This window comes from Zalophus californianus, chromosome 6 (genome assembly GCF_009762305.2).
Source record: "Zalophus californianus isolate mZalCal1 chromosome 6, mZalCal1.pri.v2, whole genome shotgun sequence".
Lineage (NCBI taxonomy): Eukaryota > Metazoa > Chordata > Mammalia > Carnivora > Otariidae > Zalophus > Zalophus californianus.
In genome coordinates, this window is record NC_045600.1 from 125,477,192 (window position 1) to 125,500,686 (window position 23,495).

Sequence of the window (23,495 nt, forward strand, 5' to 3'; positions counted from 1 at the left end):
TGGGTGGGCCTCATCCAATCAGTGGAAGGCCTTAGGGTTAAAGACTGACTTGCCCTGAAGAGGATGTACTTCTGCCTCCAAACTGCCTTCAGACCCAAGACTGTACATCAACTCCTGTCAGAATTTCCAGGCTCCTGGCCTGCCCTCTACATTTCAGACTTGCCAGAATTCTGTGATCCAGTTCCTTGAAATAAATCTCTCTCTCTGTATATATATATCCTATTGGTTCTCTTTTTCTGGAGAACCCTGACTGAGGCAGCAGTTTTTTCATTTGGGGATCCATCTGGCCCTCTTACTAACTTCTGACTTGGGACAGCCTCAGATTCAGAGACAAGCCGTCTGTCTCTTGGACTCTCCATCCCCAGTGGTGGTACTGCCCATCCCCCCCCCCCACTCTGCCTTCTACTTAGTAGTACTGACTGGCCCAGTTCTGTCCTCTGTCCTCAGTTCATACAGGACCAGGGTTCAGCAGTTGACCTCATGTGGTGCTGGGCAGTGTTCTGTGTCATTTCTATGAATCTTCCTTCTGACACCAGATCCTGAGCCCTGAGGTCGGGGAGCCTTTCTCTGTAGGCTGCTCCACCCTGCAGTGGGAATCACACAAAAGGCGGGCAATACATACAGACCAGTCAGAAAGACATATGCACTGAAGGTCTGGTCATAGCATGGGCAGCATCACTCCATGGGCTGCTAGGACAAGATGGGTCAGCAAGAAGGCTGGCCTTCCTGTCCACTGTGGATTGGGAGCATTTTCCATCCTTACCCAAGTTGTACCACTTGGGGCTCCCACCCCAATCTCTTAGAGTCAGCATAGCACCATGTCCGGGTGGTTGGTGCACTTTACAGGTTGAGAAGCTCTTTGCTGGAAAACCTGCAGAAGGATGACCTATGACCAAGGGCTTGATAAGACCTACACCCGCTGCTTGGTTCTCTCCTATTTCACAGCTTCCCTGACCCGATGTTGCTGCTCCATGGTCTCTTTCCTTGATTTATGTGGCAAGACCTCTCTCCCAGCATCAGGAATGGTCTTACCAGTCTTCTTCACCTCTTTCCCTGCCCCTAAATCCATGGTTCTCAACCTGCATGAGCTTTGGATGATTGGGGATGCTGGAACTTTCTAATAAATCAGAGTGTTTGGGGCCAGTGATATATATCCCTACTGGATAGATGATCTCAGTGCCTAGCCTTGATCTAGAACCGTCCTCTTCATTGTCAGTGTCACCGGCAAACCAGCTCAGCCTTCTTACTTCTTGCTGCCCACACGCTCCCTGCAAGTCTTATGCACTTTCTTTCAAGTGCCACCTCTGTGGAGAGGGCTGTCCCATCTGTCATGCTGTGCCTGGGATGCCTGTCTTTCTGGGAACATCAGTGCCTGTGGGGCTTGTTTCAGACCCATTACTGCCCGGGCACTCCTCAGAATGGGCATTCCTAAGGGCAAGGACTCCATCCCCAGAGCAGTTGTCCTGGGTGCCTGGCACAGGAAGTGCTGAATCCGAGTTAGCAAAAGAATCAATAAATCGTTCAAGAAACCCTTTACATCATTGCCTTAGGAGATTCACTTTGTCCCAATTACATAAGTATTGGTCAGGGTTCTCCAGAGAAACAGAGCTCCTAGGACACACACACACACACACACACACACGCGCGCGCGCGCGCGCGCGTTCCATGATCCTCCATCTGCAAGCTGGAGACCCAGGAAGGCCAGTAGGGTAACTCGAAGGTCTGAGAGCCAGAGACATAATGGTACAGATTCCAACCCAAGTCTGAAGATTTGAAGGTTTTACAGTCAGGAGCACTGGGGGCAGAAAAAGATCCGTGTCCCAGCTCAGCGGTCAGGCAGAGAGCCAGTCCAACCTTCCTCTGCTTTTTTGTTCCGTTCAGACCTTCAACGAATTGAATGATGCCCACCCACGTTGGGGAGGGCAGTTTACCCAGTTCACCAGTTCAGATGCTAATCTTCTGGAAACGTTCTCACAGACATACTCAGAGAGAATGTTTACCCAGATAACTGGGCGTCCCATGGCAGACGGGATAATACAGAAAATTAACCATCACAGTGTGTTTATCGTCAGACATTTGGAAGATGCAGAAAAGCACAGAGAATAGACTCAGTGATCATCCCAAGCTGCTTTTGAGGGAGGCCGGCAGGGGGTGGGGAAAGAGGGAGGGAGGGAGGGAGGGAGGAGAGCCGTGACCTATACAGTGTTGCTCCCTCTCCCCACCCTTTTTTTCTAGTTGACAGTTAAATCAGATGCTCTGACTGTGGGGCCCTGGGTATTGGCTTATTGTATTGTATTGTATTTTTTTATTTATTTGAGAGAGAGCGACAGAGCTAGTGAGAAAGCACAGCGGGGAAGAGAGGGAGAAGCAAGCTCCCTGCTGAGCAGGGAGCTGGACGTGAGGCTCGATCCCAGGACCCCGGGATCATGACCTGAGCCGACGGAGCCACCCAGGCGCTCCGGTATTGGCCCATTTAAAAAACAGGAAGCTCCTTGGGGGTCATGGCCTTGCCTGAAGCCTCTTTTTGTTCTGCACATGCTCTGTACAGAGGGAGCTGTTTAACCAGCCACCCAGAGTTAGCCACATTCCGTGACCCTCAGGTGCCCAGGGCCACTCTCACTTCTTACCAGCTGACTACAACGTTGGAGGGTTCCCAGGACCCCATTAGGTTTGGGAAGTTGCTAGATGACTCACACAACTCAGGAGAGCATTCTGCTTAACAATGACAGTTTTATTATAGCAAAAGGATATAAGTCCAAAGCAGCCAAGCACACGGAGCAAAGTCTGGGAGGGTTCCAAAACAGGACGTGTTCTCCTCCCAGCATGGAAGTGTGGCAGTCATCACATGGTACTGCCAACCGGGGAAGCTCACCTGATAAGCTTAGGAATCCCAAGTGTTTAGAGGCTGCTTCCTGGGAACCAGGGACGCAGGCCAGCCAAGTTCTTTATTACACACCCACCGATTGCTGTCATGCTTAGCATTTAACAGAGAATGGTTCAGGGTTCCTTTAGATCTCAGGCCAGACCCAACCACTCTGATGAAGATGAGATGAAAAAAAAAAAGCATTAAGAAGGATGTGTGCATGCCATTTGTCTACCCTGGAGAGTGAAGCCTAATTAGAACTAATGCTGGTTGTGTGGGCAGCCCCTATGAACTCTTGGGGCCCAGAAGCACAAAGTCCACGTTCACAGTAATGAGGGGCGGTGGTTATCAGGAGGGCCTGGGGAGACCCAGGTTGCTGGGCACCACCCTGAGTTTCAATCCATCTGGGGCCAAGACGTTTCATCTCTGACAGATTCCTAGGTGATGCCCACAATGCTGGTCCAGGAGCCACACTTAGAGAACCGCTGAAGTGGACCCTCTGCTGGATTTTTGCTTTGGATCCTTGGTCATTGTTTTTAAACTGCAGCGACAGAATGGAAAATGTGGCTGGCATAGAGGTCGCTCCTAGGGAGGTTCTTCCTGCCCTGGTACCTCTGCCCAGCCGCCAGCTGTATTCAGACCCTGGATCTTATGACTGGGTTGGCTTTAAGGAAACTTCTGGACTCAGGTAGAAGTTCCTGTGTGGACTATGGCCTCTGATTGCTGAAGGTGGCTGTGGGTGTTCAGCTGTGGATAGGGGTGTCAGGAAAGTGTAGTTCTGGAGCCCCTGACTTCCAGGAGGCCATCTGACCCCCGTCCTGCTCTTAAAGCTTATTGTGAGGCCCCAGGCTGACTCAGGTTGGGTGGTTGAGCCTCCCCACCTGGGAACCTTCCCTCACAGGTAGGAGCCCACGAGCCAGACAAGCAGAGCTGTGAGGGCTTGCCAGTGAAGTAGTGAACACTTTAATGGGTTGCTGTTGAGGGCTAATTAGAATAATTGTAGTAAATAGCCATCAGGTGTTGAAAAATAGGTTCATCAACAGCCTGGGAGGGCAGTTAGGTGTATTTGCCCAGATTTTGCCAGGAAAGTGTTAATCTGCTGTTATCTCCAGCAGGGGCCAGTTAAATGGGCAAGTGTGGCCTTGAAATCCCGTTTTCTTTTTCATGCTTAGTGAGGGAGGTGGAACTGGAGGGGAGAGGCTCAGGGGCCTACTGTGATGATTGCATTAGTCCCTCTCAGATCTGGAACCTGCTAAGCTATTTTTCCTGGAAGTAATCGTGGGATCTTTACTATTGATTCCAAAGAGGTGGCCGCTGGAGGGTGGGCAGGGGACCTGGCATCTCATCAAATGTGGTGCCCCGCATTTGGTCCCAGACCAGCAGCAGCATCCTCACCTGGCACCTGCTAGAAATGCACATTCTCAGTCCTCCCCCAGATCTCCTCAGTCAGAAGCACTGAGAGCGGGGCCCAGCACTCTGCATTTTCACAAGCCCCTGTGGTAACCCCAGTGCCCTAAAGTGTGAGACCCACTCTGCAAAGGGGCTGTTGGGAAGGAAAACAGGGCAGAGATGCCATAAGAAGAGAAAAGAGGCAGGGCCCTGGAGCCCCCAAACTCAGGGCAGCTCTGGGGTGTTTGTCCCCAGTTGGAGGCCAGGAGGCTTCTCCAGAGTTCCCCTGCCCACTTGCCCCAGTTGCCCTGTCTGGGGCAGGCAAAGGGCCCCAGGAGGCTGGAGAAGTGCCCGGGGTCATTACCAGAGGCCGCCCCGCCCCTCACTCCTGAGGCCTGACAGGTGAGCCTCTGCCCCCAGACTTCTGCATTCCCTGCCAGCTGCACATCTCTGCTTGGCCTCAGTCTCAACGACCACTGGGTATTGTTTTTTAATTTTTGTCTTGAAAAGCCACAGCCAGGGCCCTAACTTGAAAGCATCCACTGTCTCTCCCCTTACCACCCTTTTCTAGGGGAAGAAAAAGTTACTTAGGAGATAAAGGCAGCCCAGGTCTCCTGTGACAGGGATGAAAATCATCCTGCAGACTTCAGCTAGGAAGGTGGATAAAAGCTGAGCGCAGGGGTGGTGGGGAGCCGCTCTGGAGAAATCTGGTGGGCTGCCTGTCAGCAGACCCCAGGAACTGGGGTATGAGGTGGAGCTGCCTTTTCCCCAGCAAAGGATGAGGGGCCTCCCCACTTGAGGTAGAGAGCCTCGGGGCGGGGAGGGGGCATGGGGGTGTGGAGACCACAGCGCCCTCCAGAGGAGGGGCGACCACAGGCCCGCAGGTGACCGAGCATCTTCTCTTTTGCAGCACCTTCCTGCTCCTGCCAAGTACCCCAGAGTTCCCTGCTTCCCACAGTGGAAACATCTGTAAAAGAGTTACACATAAATAAAGCTAAGTCATTTTAAATGAGCCAGGAGAAGCTGGCTATTTAAAGAAATCCTGTGGGAGATCTTTTATTCAGAAGATAATCATTTGACAGAGTGATTGAGTAGCCTACAATTTATATCCATTTCCGGAGCGCCATCTCCACAGCTGAGTTTCATTTACACCCTTCCAGCCACTCATTGAGCCCCTTTCTCTAGGCACTGGAGGACCCCCAAACACGAGACCCAGCCCCTGCCTCCACTGGCTTATGAACCGGGTGGGTGGGTCGGCACCATCTGCAGAGAGTTAAAGAATGTTCCAGAAGACCAAGCAGATGGCTTGGGGTGATTTGCCAGAAGGATGAAGCAAATGAACGATAGTGTGAGATAGTGCCTCTGGGGTGGTGAGGGGGGTTGTTAGGACTGGGGTGGAAGCAGCGCAGGAGAGGAGGGTCTGTGGGCATCCCTTGTGGGTGAGGGCCCAGGGCAGGCAGGGAGAGGCACCTCTCTGGCCTGGTTATTTCCTGCCTGAGTTAGCTGGGACTAGGGAGAAATCAGTTCCAGAGTCAGTGGGACCCTTGACTGTCCCTGTTGGAGGGGCTGTCCTTCCCCATGGATCCCCAGTTCCTACGTCCTGGGTCAGGTCCGAGCTCCAGCTGCCATTTCTGGGCCAGCAGCTGAGACTGCTCTGGTCTGGGCTCCTGGCACTGTGATGGCTGGCTCTGTGCTTTCACAGCTTCTGCTCACTGCTTTCTGAATTCTAGGACCACAGTTCACCACTACGTTTTGGTAGTGGTGAACTGTGGCTTCCCACAGAGCTCTTCTCTGGGCACTGCCCCCCTCAGCAGCCCTGGGGAGCTCCCTTTTCCAGCGCCGGGTGACCCAAGCTTCAGAGGGATACTTGAGAACTCACAGGGCCCCAGCTGTGGAGGAGCGCAGAGGTACAGAAATCTAAACCACAGGTCACCCTCGCATGGTTAGCTCTGGGAAATGACTACATCTTCCCCTGATGTAGGTTAGTTTCCTATCCTGTTTACACAATGCCGAACCAAGTCAGCAAAGCTGTACTTTGAAACTTGGACAGTCCAGCCTCTCAGTCCTGCGATTAGAGCCCCTAAGCCAGTGCTAAGGCATTACGATAAATGTGGGGAAGGGCGCCCTGGACCCCCATCTGGTAGAGGGGCCTTAGAGGACACATGCACACCTGTGTGCACTTCCTAGAAGGACCTGGAGGTGATCGTACCATTACTGATCAAGGTAGAGGGTGGAGGCAGGCAGATGCCCAGTCCTAAAAGTGTCCTTTGAGCATATCACCTTATTCCTTATTTCAGCTTCATGCCAGGGTGTAAAAGAAGAGAAGGCCACTATGTGTGTGTCAGGGCCTGTGCCAAAGGGCAGCATAGCTTCCCTGAGGCCCAAGGGGAGGATTGCTATGAAGGACCAGGATCAGGAGAGCCCTAGAGGATTCATGTGTTGTTAGACAAAGACGCCAGAGACATCAGATGCTTGCAGGGGTGGGTGGTGGAGGAAAGGCTGCTTGGCCAACGCTCCAGCAACATGAAGCTCCCATTCCCTACACAGGTGCCCCTTTTTCTCCTGGCCCAGAGCTGCTTATCTGGAGACCCTGAACCTTGGGGGATTATAGGATCTTCCTTGAAGGGCCATAGACCATATTTTCATTACATCCATTTCAGTGGCTCTCAGCCTTGGCTGTATTTCAGAGTCACTGGGACAGTTCAAAATACTGATATCAGGGCCCCACCCAGAAATTCTGACCTCATGGGACTGGGACAGGCCCAGGAACCATAGTTTTTGAAAGCTCCCCGGGGGTGATTGTAACATGCAGCTAGGACCGAAGACCCGGGGACTGGTAGGAATTTTCAGTTTGCGTACAGCGTAACTTCTCTGCTGCTGCTACGGATGAGAGCAGGCTGAGCCAGAATCATTGATGGCAGTTCTGTGTGTCTGATGAATTGAACAAAATAAAAATAAGTAGGTTTTCACTTAATGTACCTTTCAAAATCTATGAACAGATCGATGGAGGACATTTGGGGCTGGCCAGGATTAAGTAAGCCCACTAGAGCCTACCTCTCTCATTCATTAAAACTAAAAACTCTGGACAGAATAAAAAGCAAAACCTTTGGGAGGGAGGTCAAACCTTGGATGTCAGGTAATTTGACATAATTATGAACACAGAGGTAAAAAAAAAGACTCAGTAATATCTTAGCAAGGAAAATCCAGCAATACCTAAAGACAGTACATTAGGGCCAAGTAGGGTTATCCCAGGGATACAAGGTTGTTTAAAAAGTCAAGCATTAGTCAGTGTGTTACACAGAGTAGAGAAGAAAAACCACGTGAGCATCTCAGTAGGGGTAGGAAAAGCATTTGGCGAAATTCAACATTCATTCATGATTTAAAAAAAACCAAAACACAAAAACAGCACACAGGAATAGACATCTTCAGTCTGAAAGAGGACATCTACAAAATATTTACAGCAAAGATCATACTGAAAGACTGAATGTTTTGCACCTGAGATCAGGAACAAGACAAGGTCTGGTGGCTATTGTCACTCCTAGTCAGCATTATACAGGACATCCTCTCCAGTGTGGTAAGGCAAAGAACAGATAAAACGTATATAGATTGCAAAAGTGGACCTAAAACAACTGTTTTTTTTAAAAGATGTATTTATTTTAGAGAGAGAGAGAGAGAGAGAGAGAGCGTGAGCAGGGGGAGGGGCAGAGGAAGAGGGAAAGAGAGAGAGAAGCAGATTCCCCGCTGAGCATGGAGCCCAACACTGGGTTTGTTCTGAGACCCTGAGATCATGACCTGAGCTGAAATCAAGAGTTGGACGCTCAACCAACTCAGCCACCCAGGTGCCCCTAAAACCAACTCTTATTTGCAGACTTCATCGTTCTCTGCAAAATCCCAATGGCATCTACAAAAAGCTCCTAGAATTAATAAATGAATTTAGCAAGGTCATTATACAACAGTTATATTTCTATACTACATAATAAAGCAGTTGTGAGGAAAAAAGAACATCTACAATGCAGCAAAAAAAGAGAGAAAAGAAATATATATAATTCTGACAAAGCATGTGCAAGATCTGTAGGCTGAAAACTATAAATACTGGTAAGAGAAATCAAAGAAGACCTAAGTAAAGGGAAAGACGTATCATATTTATGCATTGGAACATTCAGTGAAGTTCAGATATTAATTCTCCCCAAATTGATCTATATATTAGATGCACTCCCAATCAAATTGCCAGCAAGAATTTTAAAAATTGGTATCGACAAGATGATTCTAAAATGTATATGGTGGAAAGGCAAGGAGAATTGAATAACCGACACGATGGTCAGACTCAAGTTGGAAACACACCCCTGATTGCATGCTGGAGAATTCTCCAGAAGATTAAAAACAAAGGAACTCCCTTGAGTAAAGTACACATAGCCCTTAGGGATTGTATTAGTTTGCTAGGGCTGCTGTAATGAAGTAGCCCAAACTGGGTGGCATAAACAACAGAAATGTATTGTCTCAGGGGCTCAGTCCTTTAAGCAGAGTTGGTTTCAGCTCAAGTCATGATCTCAGGGTGGTGAGATCAAGCCGCTGATTCTGGCTCTGTGCTCAGTGGGGAGTCTGCTTCTCCCTCTGCCCCTCTCCCCACCTGCACACTCTCTCAAATAAATAAATCTTAAGAAAAAAAACAAAAAAAGAACTGTATTGTCTCACAGTTCTGGAGGCCAGAAATCTGAGATCGAGGTGTTAGTGGGATTGGTTCCTTCTGGGGGCTGTAAGGGAGAATCCGTTCTGTGTTTCTCTTGTTGCTCCCGGTGCTCACCACCTTAGCATTCCCTGCCTCGTAGAGCCCTGCTTTCATCTTCACATGGTGTTTTCCCGGTGTGTGCTGTCTTCAAATTTCCTCTTTTTATAAGGACATCAGTCATATTGAATTAGGGCCCACCCTAATGATCTTATTGTAATTAATTACACCTGCAATGTCAATTTCCAAACGAGGCCACCTTCTGAGCTACTGGGGGTTAGGACATCAACATTTAATTTGGAGAGGGAGGTGACACAGTTCAGCCCATAATGGTTTCTTTTATATCTGCACAGGGAGTGATGCATGTCTTTGGAAGTGATTAGAAAAATATGAAAACAGCTGAACAGCCAGCACAAATGAATCCATTTTTCCATCTGTATCTTGTGGTTGCTTTCTCTGGGGTGACCAATTCCTTTGTCTCAGAGGATGGATTTGGTAAAGAATGTGTTTAGAACATCCTTCCTGGCACAAGGCCTTGGCAAATGGAGACGTTGTGCCTTTTTCTCAAGCATGTTGAGAAAAAGGTCAGTGCCGATAATTTTTGTGTTGTTTAGTTGCCTTCTTATCTGGACCCTTGATTTCTTTTTTTATATCTTATTTTATTAAAATTCAGTTAATTAACATATAGTATATCATTAATTTCAGATGTAGAGTTCAGGTATTCATCAGTTGTATGTAACACGCAGTGCTCATTACGACGCATACCCTCCCCAATGCCCATCACTCAGTTACCCCACCCCCCCACCAACCTCCCCGTCAGCAGCCCTCAGTTTGTTTCCTAAGTTAAGAGTCTCTTATGGTTTGTCTACCTCTCTGATTTTGTGTTATTTTACTTTTCCCTCCCTTCCCCTATGATCTATTTTGTTTCTTAAATTCCACATATGAGTGAAACCATATGGTAATTGTCTTTCTCTGACTGACTTATTTTGCTTAGCATAAAACCCTCCAGTTCCATCCACATCTATGCAAATGTTAAGAGTTCATCCTTTTTGATGGCTGAGTAATATTCCAGTGTGTGTGTGTGTGTGTGTGTGTGTGTGTGTGTGTGTGTGTGTGTGTGTACACCACACCTTCTTTATCCATTCATCTATTGATGGACAATTTGGGCCCTTTCCATAGTTTGGCTATAGTGGACATTGCTGCTATAAACATTGGGGTGCAGGTGCCCCTTCAATCACAACATTTGTATCCTTTGGGTAAATACCTGGTAGTGCAATTGCTGGGTCATAAGGCAGCTCTATTTTTAACTTCCTGAACTCCATACTGTTTTCCGGAGTGGATGTACTAGCTTAAATTCCCACCAACAGTGTAAGAGGGTTCCCCTTTCCCTGCATCCTCATCAAAATTTGTTGTTTCCTGACTTGTTAATTTTAGCCATTCTGACTGGTGTGAGGTGGTATCTCATTGTGGCTTTGATTTGTATTTCCCTGATGCCGAGTGATGAGGAGCATTTTTTCATGTGTCTGTTGGCCATTTGCATGTCTTCTTTGGAGAAATGTCTGTTCATGTCTTCTGCCTATTTCTTGACTGGACTATTTGTTTTTTGGGTGTTGAGTTTGATAAGTTCTTTATAGATCTTGGATACTAGCCCTTTATCTTATATGTCATTTGCAAATATCTTCTCCCATTCCATAGGTTGTTTTTTGGTTTTATCAACTGTTTCCTTTGCTGTGCAAAAGTTTTTTATCTTGATGAAGTCCCAGTAGTTCATTTTTGCTTTTGTTTCCCTTTGGAGATGTGTCTAGTAAGAATTTGCTGCGGCAAAGGTCGAAGAGGTTGCTGCCTGCGTTCTCCTCTAGGATTTTGATGGACTCCTGTCTCACATTTAGGTCTTTCATCCATTTTGAGTCTCTTTTTGTGTGTGGTGTAAGGAAATGGTCCAGTTTCATTCTTCTGCATGTGGCTGTCCAATTTTACCAACACCATTTGTTGAAGAGACTTTTTTTCATTGGATATTCTTTCCTGCTTTGTCGAAGATTAGTTGACCATAGAGTTGAGGGTCCGTTTCTGGGCACTCTATTCTGTTCCCCTGATCTGTGTGTCTGTTTTTGTGCCAGTACCATACTGTCTTGATGATGACAGCTTTGTAATGTAGCTTGAAGTCAGGCATTGTGAGGCCACCTGCTTTGGTTTTCTTTTTCAACTTTCCTTTGGCTATTTGGGGTCTTTTCTAGTTCCATACAAATTTTAAGGTTATTTGTCCCAACTCTGTGAAAAATGTTGATGGTATTTTGATAGAGATTGCGTTGTGGACCCTTGATTTCCTCCCGAAGGCAAGTAGGAAAAGGTGCCAACTTTAGTAAGCCACCACTATTTCCAGGAGTTCTTGTGAGTGAAAGTTCACTTCTTACAGTTAGGGGTAACTATTAAAAACAGCAAGTATCTGCTGGCCTACGAGCACAATATTGCCATTCATTACAGCATGAATGCTGGTTTCAGGTGCAGATGCCATTGTGGGATACAAATACCAGTTCCTGGGACTTGCTGTTGGTGAAGAGCTGGCAGCATTTTTAAATTGTATCTAAGGGTCCAATCATTCCCTTTTGCTCATTCTGAGATGAAGATGCAGTGGGGCAGATATGCTGGCATATTCAAAGCCCAGATGGAACAAATCATGTCCCAGGACCCTTTCAAGAGATGCTGAGACCTATGTCCTTTCTATGCAGAAATGTCCCTGGGCAGGTGTGGCTGCAGAGGGCTTACCCTCCCTGGCACTTGTCTTTTTTATATGTTACTTGTCTATAGAAGTATCATACTCAAAAATGAAGAAGGAAGAGAAGTAAATAGCATTATTGTCACTCAAAGGAAACCCTTGCTGGTGTTTTAATGTAGTTCGTCACAGTTTCTTCTATGTTTATTTGGTGGTGAATAAATTATAACAATGCATTTTATGTGATAAACTCTTTATAAATATTTTAATCGCTGCATAATTGTCTTGTGGATGTGTTGACTCTGGCTCAACTAAGACCCTGTTATGGAAGGCTTGGAGTGTGCTCAACATTTTTGCCTTTTTTTCTGCCATTTTTCAAAGAGAAGCATATCCCTCTGTGAGCTAAGCTAGGTTGTAGTGTGTTGTGTGATAATGTTGGAACTCAGCCTGTTTTTTGGAAGATTATTAATGTCCCTTCAGAGCCTGTGGTTGTCTGATCTTGTAGCAAGATACTTAATCAATGACTTTTGTCTGGGATGCTTGAGCTGACTATATGGGTGGACTCCAGGACTGTGGAAGCCCAAATTGTGTGTGGTCAAAGCACCTACATTATATTTGAAAGAAAAAAAAAAAGAGTATTATCTTTACAACAGAGACCAAACTGGGATACAAGATCATGGGCTACAGCAATTTGGTTGAGTACATATCTCATTTGTATGATGACATTTTTACCTAGCCTGTAGTATGGCCACCGAATATTTCCTTTCCATCTTGGTCTGCTGTATTACTAGCACTTCTAAGAGCTAGCTAATGCTGTTTTCCCATGCAGAAGAAAAATGTGGTTTAGAAAAAGGACACTGGGGCTCTTGATTGTTGACAATGAGCCTTTATTTCCCACATCTCATTAGGATGTTTTGGAAGGAGAGTGGTGAGCCCTGAGTCAGGGGCTGCATTTTCTATTGATTTATGTGCTGTTCTAGAATTAATTGAGTCTGGACACAGGGCCTCACTTTCATTTTCTTGGACGCATAGCAGGTAATCGTGTTTCTTCTGTACATTTGAATTGCTTTCTAGATGGTCTTTTGTGAAGGATTTATCTTTAATATGATTAATCAGAAGCAGTGAACCTCAGTATGTTTGCTCACAGGTTAGCATGCAAAGCCTCCCCCCACCCCCAGCCGCCGCTGTAGGGGTGGTTAACTCTCTCTTGGCCACGACCCTCCTGGGGCTTTTCTGAGCACCTGGACCTTGGATTGAAAGAAAGTTTAAAGGGTCCTGGATAAAAGCCCTGGAAGGGGGTAGAAGGCCTAGAGTAAATCCCCAGGGAAGCATCAGACCATTATTTATTGTACAAAAATAGGACACAATCCACTTGTCAATAGGGAAGAGTTAGATTATGTCTATTGGGCCAGGAAATACTATGTAGCCATTAAAATCATAATTATAGAGAGTTCCTACTGCTTATTCTATTATGTTAAGAGAAAAGAGGAGAACATGGCACTGTGTTTACAGCAAGACCTCAGCCATGCAAAAGAGATGTGTAGAGGAGAATGGACAGAAATAGATCACAAAATAACAGTAGCCATCTGTGGACAGAACAGCTATGAGGGGGTGTCTCTCTTCTGTATCCCCTGTTAAATACACAGCAAAACAGATCATAATCCTTACCCCTGGGAAGTCTTGTGCCCTCAGAAGCAGTCACCTCTCCGGTACAAAAATCTGCCCGCATTCGCTTAACAAATGATGTGCTAAGATTAGTCACGTGTCCTGCCCTCTCCAAAGGCTGGGAGTGAAGTTCTTCACAGCCTCCTACAGGGCAGCTGTCCCCTTGTCACAGCTGCACCCCCAGAAGGAGGACGCGCTGAAGTCACTGCAGATCTTCCCAGGAGATGCTGCCTGCAAGCCTTGCAGCCTGGGAAGGTGAGATTTGGCGGCTGTGTGGGACCTCCCTGCAGACACAAAGGGCACCACAAAAGCTGCTTGCAACTGAGGTGTTGTAAGTAGAATCCTTTGTCATCAGGCGTGTTAGGGCCTTGTGCTTTCAAATGCACCTTTATTGAGCTACACTGGATATTCTAAACTCAGAACTCTTTCTTGGCAGGAACCACTTGGTTCCACCAATATTTTGCTGCACCTTTCCTTCCCCCCACGCTTTGACCTCACCACACCTTCCTGGTCTGGGAAGGGTCTGCTGTTCTCTGAATAGCCCTTGCGTGCCCAGGGCACCCACTTATGTCCTGCTGGCAGGGAGTATAGGTGACCCAGGAGCTGGATCTTGGAAAGGGATAGGGAGAGAAGGTGGAACACGATGGCCTGGGCATCTAGGGAAGGGTCTTGTGTTTCTTGGCAAGGAGGTCACGCCCATTCTGTAGTTAGTGGAAAACCCCCGGAGGCCCCCCGAGCATCTATTTAGGGCAGGGTTTCAAGCGCAGTCCTAGAGCCTCTGACATCAGAATCACCTGCAGCTCTAGGCCTGGCTTTTGGCTCACCCTCTGGGAATCTTGGGCCCATGACTCCGCATGCTCTCCAGGCGGGCCTTGTATCCATCAAAATGAGTGAATCACTGCTCTGGGGGAGTAACTCTTGGCTTCCCCCAAGACCTCACCCTTCCCTGCAGTCCCACCTGGATGCACCCCTATCCCGTTGCAGAGAGGCACATTATGTCCCCAGCCAGGGTCACTGTCTACCTGTGTTGTCAGAGTTCCCATACAAGGGAACAGAGATTCCCCATCTAAGACATGCACCTAGTCAGGCATTCTCTCCCTTCGAATTTCATTTAAAATTTTCTTCAACTCCCTGTATGTAGTAGAAAAGAACAAACATTATAGAGTTGAGGTCTGTGTGGGTTTTTCTCCTATTTAACCCACGTCAAGCCCTGAAGGCAGGTGCTATCATTTCCAATTTACCAAGGGCAGAAGGGCATACTTCGGTTAAATATCTTGCCCAAGGCCTTTCAGTAAATGGAGGTCTGAATTTAAACAGGACCGTCTGTCTTCATCTTTAATAGGAGGGTTCTTTCTCTTATACCCAAAGTGCCCCTATAGGTTAAATGTAATTCTGCAAACCTTCAAAGACGTGGCTCCCTGCCGCCCAGGGTTCTGCTGTGGGTCCCTTCCCATCTATATCCATGGAAAAGAGAACCGAACCGGAAGGTCCGCACTATTAAACTGTGGAAAAGCCAACAGCTAGCATGGTATTTAATGGTGAAAACCTTTTTAAAAATAGGATCTCCCATCTCCCCAGTCTCCGGCCGCGCTCCGTGTTGAATCACAGATCTGTACCTCTGAAACAAATAATGCATTATATGTTAAGAAAAAAAAGAAAAGAAGATAGCAGGAGGGGAAGAATGAAGGGGAGTAAATCGGAGGGGGAGAAGAACCATGAGAGACGATGGACTCTGAAAAACAAACAGGGTTCTAGAGGGGAGGGGGTGGGGGGATGGGTTAGCCTGGTGACGGGTATTAAAGAGGGCACGTTCTGCGTGGAGCACTGGGTGTTATGCACAAACAATGAATCATGGAACACTACATCAAAAACTAATGATGTAATGTATGGTGATTAACATAACAATAAAAATTTAAAGAGGAAAAAAATAGAATCATTCACAATGTCCAGCCAGAGCCCTGTGGGAACCTGAGGCAAAAAGAAAAATCAATAATACTGATCTTTATTTAAAGCTTCGATATTTTGTTTACCATCTGTTCTTGCATTGATTTTTATTTTTTAAAGTGTTGCGTTAAAACATTTGCTCTTTGGGGGGTGCCTGGGTTGGCTCAGTTGGTTAAGTGTTGTCTGACTCTTGATTTTGGCTCAGGTCAGGATCTCAGGGTAGTGAGATTGAGCCCCGCGTCGGGCTCCATGCTGGGCGTGGAGCCTGCTTAAGATTCTGTCTCTTCCTCTGCCCCTCTCCCCATCTCTCTCTTAAAAAAAAAAAAAATTCTCTGTTTTGATTCCTGAGTTTTTTGGTGCCCTGTTAAATTTTGTGACTGAGGTGAGTGCCATCCATGCTTCACCCTGGACCAGCCCTGGTAAGAAGTAAAGACGTTTTCATTGCCATTAGGAATAAGTCAAGGATGCCCCTTTAATCACTTAACTGTGTAGTAGAAGCCCAGGGCAATGCAGCCAGACGAGGTGATCAAATGCTGAAAAGGAGAACAAAATTTATTAACTAAAAACTATTAGAATTTAAAAATGGACTTTTACAAGCTCAGTATGGATTTTTTTCTATGTACCAGCAATAGCCAGGTAAATATATAATGGGAGACACACAGCCACACAAAAAATAATATAATCTAAGAATAAATTTGCTATGAAGAATCCCGTAATGCTGTTGAGAGACATTTAAGACTTGAATAAATGGGGGGATATTTCTTGAGTGAAAAGACCCAGTGTTGTACATACAAAAATTTCTCATTGTAGGGACTAGAAGGTACGGGGGGGAGAATGATTTTCTGGTTAGTTGGCAGCAACTGGGTTGACCATCTAGACCTTGTGGTTGACATGCGAGAAGAGAGGCTCCTCTATTTTTTTTAAAGATTATGTATTTATTTATTTATTAGAGAGAGCGTGAGAGCATAAGCAGGGGTAATGGCAGGCAGAGGCAGAAGCAGGATCCCCACTGAGAAGGGAACCTGACTCGGGCCTCGATCCCAGGACCCTGGGATCATGACCTGAGCCAAAGGCAGACTCTTCAGTGACTGAACCACCCGTCTGCCCTCTCCTGGGTGCTCCCAGGACTCCTCTATTTTTAAAGTATGGACAGAAATGGGCTGAATCTGCTGCTTCAAGGGAAAATGTCCACACTCCTGGAGCCACAGGACTTATCATAAGTGCTTTCCTCTGACACACCCTGGGTCTGTGAGCTGCACCCCATCCCTGGTACCATGAGTTCCAGATTTCCCAGGGGAGGGGCCATTTTCCCTTGACGCAAGCAAATCTAGCCATCCTCTGGAAACCTTGATTCTTTACATTTAGAAATCTACTCTATCTGGAGAGTATATCCCTATAAGGTAGGAAGCAACTTTGTTTTCCCCTAAATGGTTAGCCCAGTGGGTTTCAAATTTTGCTCCACATTAAAAATCTTGATGCCAAGTCATGCCTCATACCAGTGAACTTGGAATGCCAGGCATTGGCCCTTGTAAAAGTCCCCCAGGTGATTCCAATGTGCAGCAAAGTTTTAGAACCACTAGGTCACCCAAGGATCCCCATACCTGCCACTGAATCGAATTTTTTCCCCCCCCTGCTTTAGGGTGACCACCCATTCTGGTTTTAGCACTAAAAGTTCTGTGTGTCGGGAAACTCCTCACTCCCAGGTGAACTACATTTTATAGATAAAACTAAGTAAACACAGATCTGTTTCTGGGCTTTCTCGTCTGTATCATTGCTGTCTGTCCAGCAACGATACCATGGCATTTTAATTACCATGACTTCAGAGTGTGTGTATATATATATATACATATATACACTTGGTAAGGCAACTGCTTCTTCATTAACTCTCTTTTTTAGATCTTTCTCAGCTATTTTCATGTGTGTATTCTTCCAAGTGAACTTACGAATTATTGGGTCAAAGTTTCCCCCATATTCTGCTGGGATTTTGGCTGGGCTAGCCTTACATTATAGATTGCTTTGGGTCACTCATTTATAGGATCAGGGACTGTTCCATGTTACCATCATGTATGTACTTTAGTCCTTGAGTCTAAGATTGGCCGAGAGGGTGTTATGTGTAGATATGGGCATACATGTGTCTATGCATGCATGTAGATTTTGTCCCCCAAATGACAGAATTTGAATTTAAGCTGGAATTTGAAGTTAAGAGGTACTGTGTACCTGAGTTTGTTCTTTAACAAGCCTGTGGAAACCTGCAGTGTGCATGGCCTAAGGAGGTACAGAGATGCTGTAGTGTCAATGCATGTTTCGGGACTATTTTGGGGAATGTCGTTACTAGAGATTGTGTCCACAAGAAGGTGACTGCCAGGTTCCGTCAGTCAGTGTCCCGGGCATTAGCTGTCCTCTGTAAAAGTAAGAGATCTGTTGTAAAATTGTAAGTGGTTGTGGGGCAGGTCAGGGCCTTCGGTGCTTCCTCTGGGCACCTGTGTTTTAGTGAACACTGAGCACCTTGATCCCTACCTGGGAACAAATCTCTGGAATTATCCCATCAGTTTGGGGTTTAGGGACAGTGTAACTTGTGAGGGCATTCAGCCTCGACAGGGTCCATCTCAGTGATAATATTACTGGTGTGGGGTATCTTTCTAGTCTGTGGGCTGCTCTGGAGAAGAAGCACTGTGCATCTTTCAGCATCTAGTGGTGCTGTCAAGCCACAGCCGTTCATGAGTCCCTTGTAATTCACATGTTGGGAGCATGTGGCTCAGCCAGTAATGGTGCTCACACTCTGAGTGTCTGGACAGATGAAATAATTATCTCCTCCATTCTTTTGGGAATATTCATAATGCTGTGACTGGCCATCTGGTAAACCCAATGTCATAGCAAAATGTGTTTTGGGCACCGCTACAAGCAAAATTCTGTGTGGGTGCTCTGGGGAGTACGGAGTACAAAGGGTTTTTAGTTTAGGACTTTTCTGGGGAGATAAGGTGGAAGAAAGAAAATGTAGAGCCTGGGCCAGACCTGCCATCTCCGCTCTCCACTCTCTACTGCTGAGCCCAGATCCCGTTGCTTCCACTGCCTGAATACTCCCTGAGTCACGTCTCCTCTCTCATTTCCACTGCTTTAGTTTAAGCTGTCATTTCTTTAAAAAAACTTTTTTAATTGTGATAAAACATATGTATCATGAAATTTACCCCTGTGACCATTTTCATGGATACAGGCTCTCATTTCTTCTCTCTGGACAGAGGAATACGTTTTTAAAAAATATATGAACTATGACGCAAACAAAAACAAGACATATGTAATGTAAAAGTACAGTTTAAGGAATACACCTGGGTAAGCACTCAGCTGAAGAAATAAGACATTAACCATCTGTTTGGATATCCTCTGTGCCTTTTCCCTGATGCCAGCCCCTCACTTGCCCTAGAGCACAGGAATAGACTTTTCACTGCTCTCCCTTCCCCCAGCATCTCTCCTACGCTGGCCTCAGACAGATGAGGCTAAAAGAGAAATCCTGTGTGTCATGCATCTGCTGAAAGTGGCCCGGTGACTCTGCGTGGTTTGTGGGATAAAATGCAGAGAGTCCTGGGTGGTGGAGGAAGGACTTCCCCAGTTTGGATGCACAGGATCTTCGCGGTGCCCCGTGATACCACGACCCACCTTCCACAAGCTGTAGCCACACCCTCTGCCCTCTCCTGGGTGCTCCCCTTCTCTCTGTGGCCAGGCAGCACTGTCCTCCCTCTGGTGTCCCCCACTTCTTTGGTGCCCTCAGCCTGCTGAGCCCGTGAGGCTAGGGCTCAGGTTCAGCTTCTCTGTATGGTGTTCGGCCTGGACAGTTCCCTGCAAAGATGGTCACTGGGGGAATGCCGTTTGAGAGGGAGGAGGAAGGAGAGGCTTCTGTGCACTGGGGAGGGCGAGACAAGCTGATAGGGGAGGGAACTTGAGTGGGCCTTTGGGGAACAGTGAGGATTTAGAGTTGGAAGGTAGTGTACCTCCTCATCAGACCTCATCATGTCTTCTAAATGCAAGCTTCTCTCTCTCTCTCTTTTTTTTTTTTTTTTTTGAGAGCAAATAACTTGATCTGATGACTCTTTGTCTTGTCACCTTGGCTACCCAAACTGGTGAGCGTTTTTAAGAAGTCCTGAATGAGCTGGTGAGATTCTGGGAGAGAGGCAGTCATCCTGGTGAATGGCAGGTGCCTTGCCTCTGCCCCTTTCCCTCCAGCCCCGCGTGTCCTCTCTTCTCTTGGACATGGGCATGCATGATTCGCAACGCATGAGGCAGCTGCAGTGGGAATGTCGCTTTATTGGAACAGATGTGCATTACCATTGCCCTGAGACAACACGGTGGTGAAACACTCCAGTGGGTCCTGCGGCTGGTAGCCCGTGGGCCGGCACGATTCTTGGGGTGGCCATGCTTGGCGGGGTTCTGACTGTCCTCTCCAACGTTCCTCCCCACAGTGGCTGCCTGCAGGTGACCATGGCCGTGTGAGCGTCCGCCATGGCCAACCGGAAGCGTCAGAGCACGGCGAGCAGCATGCTGGACCACAGGGCGAGGCCGGGCCCCATGCCCCATGGCCAGGAGCCCGAGAGCGAGGACACGGAGCTGCCCCTGGAGGAGTATGTGCCCAAGGGCCTGGAGCTGGCCACCCTGCGGCCCGAGAGCCCCACGCCCCCGGACCAGGGGTGCCACGACCACAGCCCTGATGGGGACTCCAGCTCTGACTATGTGAACAACACCTCCGAGGAGGAGGATTACGATGAGGGCCTCCCCGAGGAGGAGGAGGGCATCACCTACTACATCCGCTATTGCCCCGAGGACGACAGCTACCTGGAGGGCATGGACTGCAACGGGGAGGGGTACCTGGCGCACGGCACACGCCACCTGGAGACGGACGAGTGCCAGGAGGCGGTGGAGGAGTGGACAGACTCGGCAGGCCCCCGCCCACACGGCCGCGGGGACGAAGGCAGCCCGGACTTCCGGGACGGCCACCTCCCCATCCCGGAGGATGAGGCCTCCGTCCTGGAGGCCCAGGACCAGGAAGAAGGTGTCCACTACTGCCCCGATGAGGAGGGCTACCAGGACTACTACCCCTCGGAGGCCAATGGGGACCCGGGCAACGCCTCCCCCTATCGTCCGAGGCGTGGGGGCGGAGGCCTGGAGGACCAGGAGGAGGACATCGACCAGATTGTGGCCGAGATCAAGATGAGCCTGAGCATGACCAGCATCACTAGCGCTGGCGAGGCCAGCCCCGAACACGCCCTGGTGCGGGGGCCCGAGCCGGGGCCCGGGGACTCCACGGAGGCCGGTCCGCCCGGCGAGGCCCGCCGCGGCCCTAGCAGACACGAGGGAAGACCCAAGTCGCTGAACCTCCCTCCTGAGGCCAAGCACTCCGGAGACCCCCAGAGAGGCTTCAAGACCAAGTCCAGGACTCCAGAGGAGAGGCCGAAGTGGCCCCAAGAGCAGGTAGGACTCTGGCTGTCCCCGGGGAAGGGGGTACAGAGGGGCCCAGAGAGCAGAGGATGCTCTGGTGTCGCCCATGCAGATACCAGAGCCCATAGCTCAAACGTGCGTCTAGTTCTTTATCCGGTCAGTTACGTAGCAGGTGTGTGGATGTTCTGGTGCCATCCAGAAGACACCCCCCTTCCACCAGAGAGATTTGGTCTCTAGCCCGCTTGCCCTGGATCTGTTCATGGCTGGGGGTGGTTCCTGTGACTACCATCCCCCCACTAGCTGGTTTCTTCAGGCCCACAGGACATTGGCAAGGATGTGGGGTTGCTGGGTCATGTGTAGTGCTGCAGCCAGTTGTTGGATGCCCCAGTGACAAGGGACTGTGACCTGAGCACATTTCACAGGGGCCACTGTATCCCGGTGACACTCTTCTGAAAGCTCAGGGGCTTGGCATTATGGCCAATTAGCTGTAAATAATTATTGAAAATAATTATTTGAAGGTTTGACAAAGTGTTGGAGAAGAAGTGCATGCTAATGAGGCCAGTGGATTTAAGCATAACTCAGTTTCCTTTTAATTATATCAAAGTGAGCATGTATTCTAATAGCTACATTTGAAAAGCTGCTTTTCAAAAAAAAAAAAAACCCCTCTGTGAATATATAAAAAGATGTGATTATTACACTTGCATAGGAACTTCTCTTTGGCCAATTCTCTGGGCAAATGAGAATGAAACGCTTTTATATTTTTAAAGTCTTAATTATTATTTTTTCCCCAGAAGAGTCCATGAGTTTAAAAAATATACACATATGCTAAGAACGTGTCTTTGGGACATAAGTCATATTCACTCGCTGCTAGATTTCTGGCACTTGCTTGTTGATGCCTTTTGTTCTTTTTTTTAAAGATTATTAAATGTAAGTTGGCTTCACTCTGAGGGTGTTCCTGGCATTCAGGGCAACTGTGCATACACCAGGGGCTTTGGGATGTAGACAGACCGCTGTTGCCTAGTGGATGTGGGGAGCTCCCCCCAAGAGCAGGTGGCTCTGGACCTAAGGCTTGGGCTCTAGGCCAAAGCACCGCTGGTCCTCTTCACTTTGGCCGAGTTGGACTCATGGCCCAAGAGCGGCTGTGGTGCCACAGGGGACTGATGGGGGCTGCACAGGGTGGGCGACATACTCTGCCTTTTTGTAGCAAGTGACTTCCCTCACAAGGTTCTTGTCAAGAGAACATAATCGTTAGAGCATGAAGGGGAGAGGGCACTGAGGGGAAGAGCTGGTAATTTGTTTCCCTAAGTAGATTATCTCCTCGAAGCTCTTATCCAAGATACTGGAAAAGCTCATTTAAACCGGTTAATTATTGCATAGCTTATTTGGTTTACTCACTCATTCATTTGCAAACTACTTCCCTCCAGGGGAAGGCCTGGTGAGTCCCAGCTCAGGACTGACAAGGGTCCTGGATGAACATGGGACCCCAGGACTCTGCTATGTCTGAGTGGATGTGACCTGAATCTTTACATCTCATAGACCCAAGTGACCCATTCTCCAGATGAGGAACCTTTTGAAATTTGACCCAGAAGAGCCACTGTGATAGGATCATGTTGAAAGGAAGATTGTGTGAAGGAGGTATGGTGGGAAGTGGGGTAACTCCTTGCTTCAAATCACAGCCTGCCTTCCTCAAAGGAATCCCTTACTCCCCCATCCCACCCCACTGCCCCTGTGGGGGACAGCCAGACTATGTGGGAGCCAACAAAAGAGTGGCCTCAAATAGGCTTCCAGGGTGGATGAGTCCCTTGCTGACCTTTACCTGGGCCATCCGCGGTTAGTGTGGCATAGCCGGCGGTTAAGGCTATGGTAAAACAAAACAAAACAAAACAAAACAAAACAAAACTAAAGGAGAAAGGCCAGTGCTTAGCTACCTAGAGCCTCCTTTCTGAAACGCAGTCTGTGGGCCAGCAGCCTTGGCCCCACTGGACGGCCCTGCTGCAAGACCACTGAATCGACAGTCAATAAGATGCCCCATTCACATTTGAGAAGGGATACCGCGGGAGGCTTCTGCTGGGGGAAGAATTGCATGGCATCCCTCTCCTCTCTGACACTCCTTTTAAAGCTGGAGGAGTTATGTCATGGCCACTTGGAAGAGTATCGCGTACATTCTATTTCGTCCTTGCGTGAATGACGATGTCACAATGGAATCTGAAATGGGAATATGGGGAAAGTATCCGCCATGGCTCCCACCGCCCTCAGAGATGAGCTCTTTTGGTTTCGCCATGTTCCCCTTCAGACTCCAGCACTGACCATGAATAATGTATGTGGCTGTCATGGTGGTCCAGACGTCCACCTTTTAGAACCTGACACGTTGCAAATGTTTCTCCGTGTCACCATGTAATTTTCGTGATCGTTTTTACTGGCCTTTGCGTGTTCCATTCAGGCCACATGGCATCTCAATCATTCGTCTGCACAGACCCTGCCACTGAGCCTGCAGGTTGCACGTGGCATTGTCTTTTACACCTCAGACCGGCATGGACACCTCTGTCCAAGTTTTCCCTCTTCTGGTTTATTACTCGAGGATAAATTCCCATGAACAGCATGAACGTTGACCGTCTCCCCACGTTTATCTTGCCTACTTGCTTCTCCTTTTCTATGAATGGTTGATGTGTGCCCTTTATCTTGTGGGGTCTGGATGCTTTTCTATTTCCTAGGAGCACTTGTATGCTCTAGACGTTACTTATTGCTACAGATATTTCCTTTAGCATGTTTCCTTTTGA

General features: G+C 48.0%; 1 protein-coding gene across 12 annotated transcripts in view; it reads left to right on the forward strand.

The window, feature by feature from the left end:
- Positions 1–23,495, forward strand: part of APBA2 (amyloid beta precursor protein binding family A member 2) — a 232,821-nt gene that overhangs the window by 147,233 nt on the left and 62,093 nt on the right. For 11 of the 12 annotated variants that reach the window (XM_027572490.1, XM_027572488.1, XM_027572487.1 and 8 more), the window contains one exon: positions 19,746–20,751. In XM_027572490.1, coding sequence (XP_027428291.1) covers positions 19,786–20,751 — 966 coding nt within the window. In that variant the 5' untranslated portion in view covers positions 19,746–19,785. Of the gene's footprint in view, positions 1–19,745; positions 20,752–23,495 lie in introns of those variants that run through there. The other variant, XM_027572486.2, reaches the window with a different exon arrangement.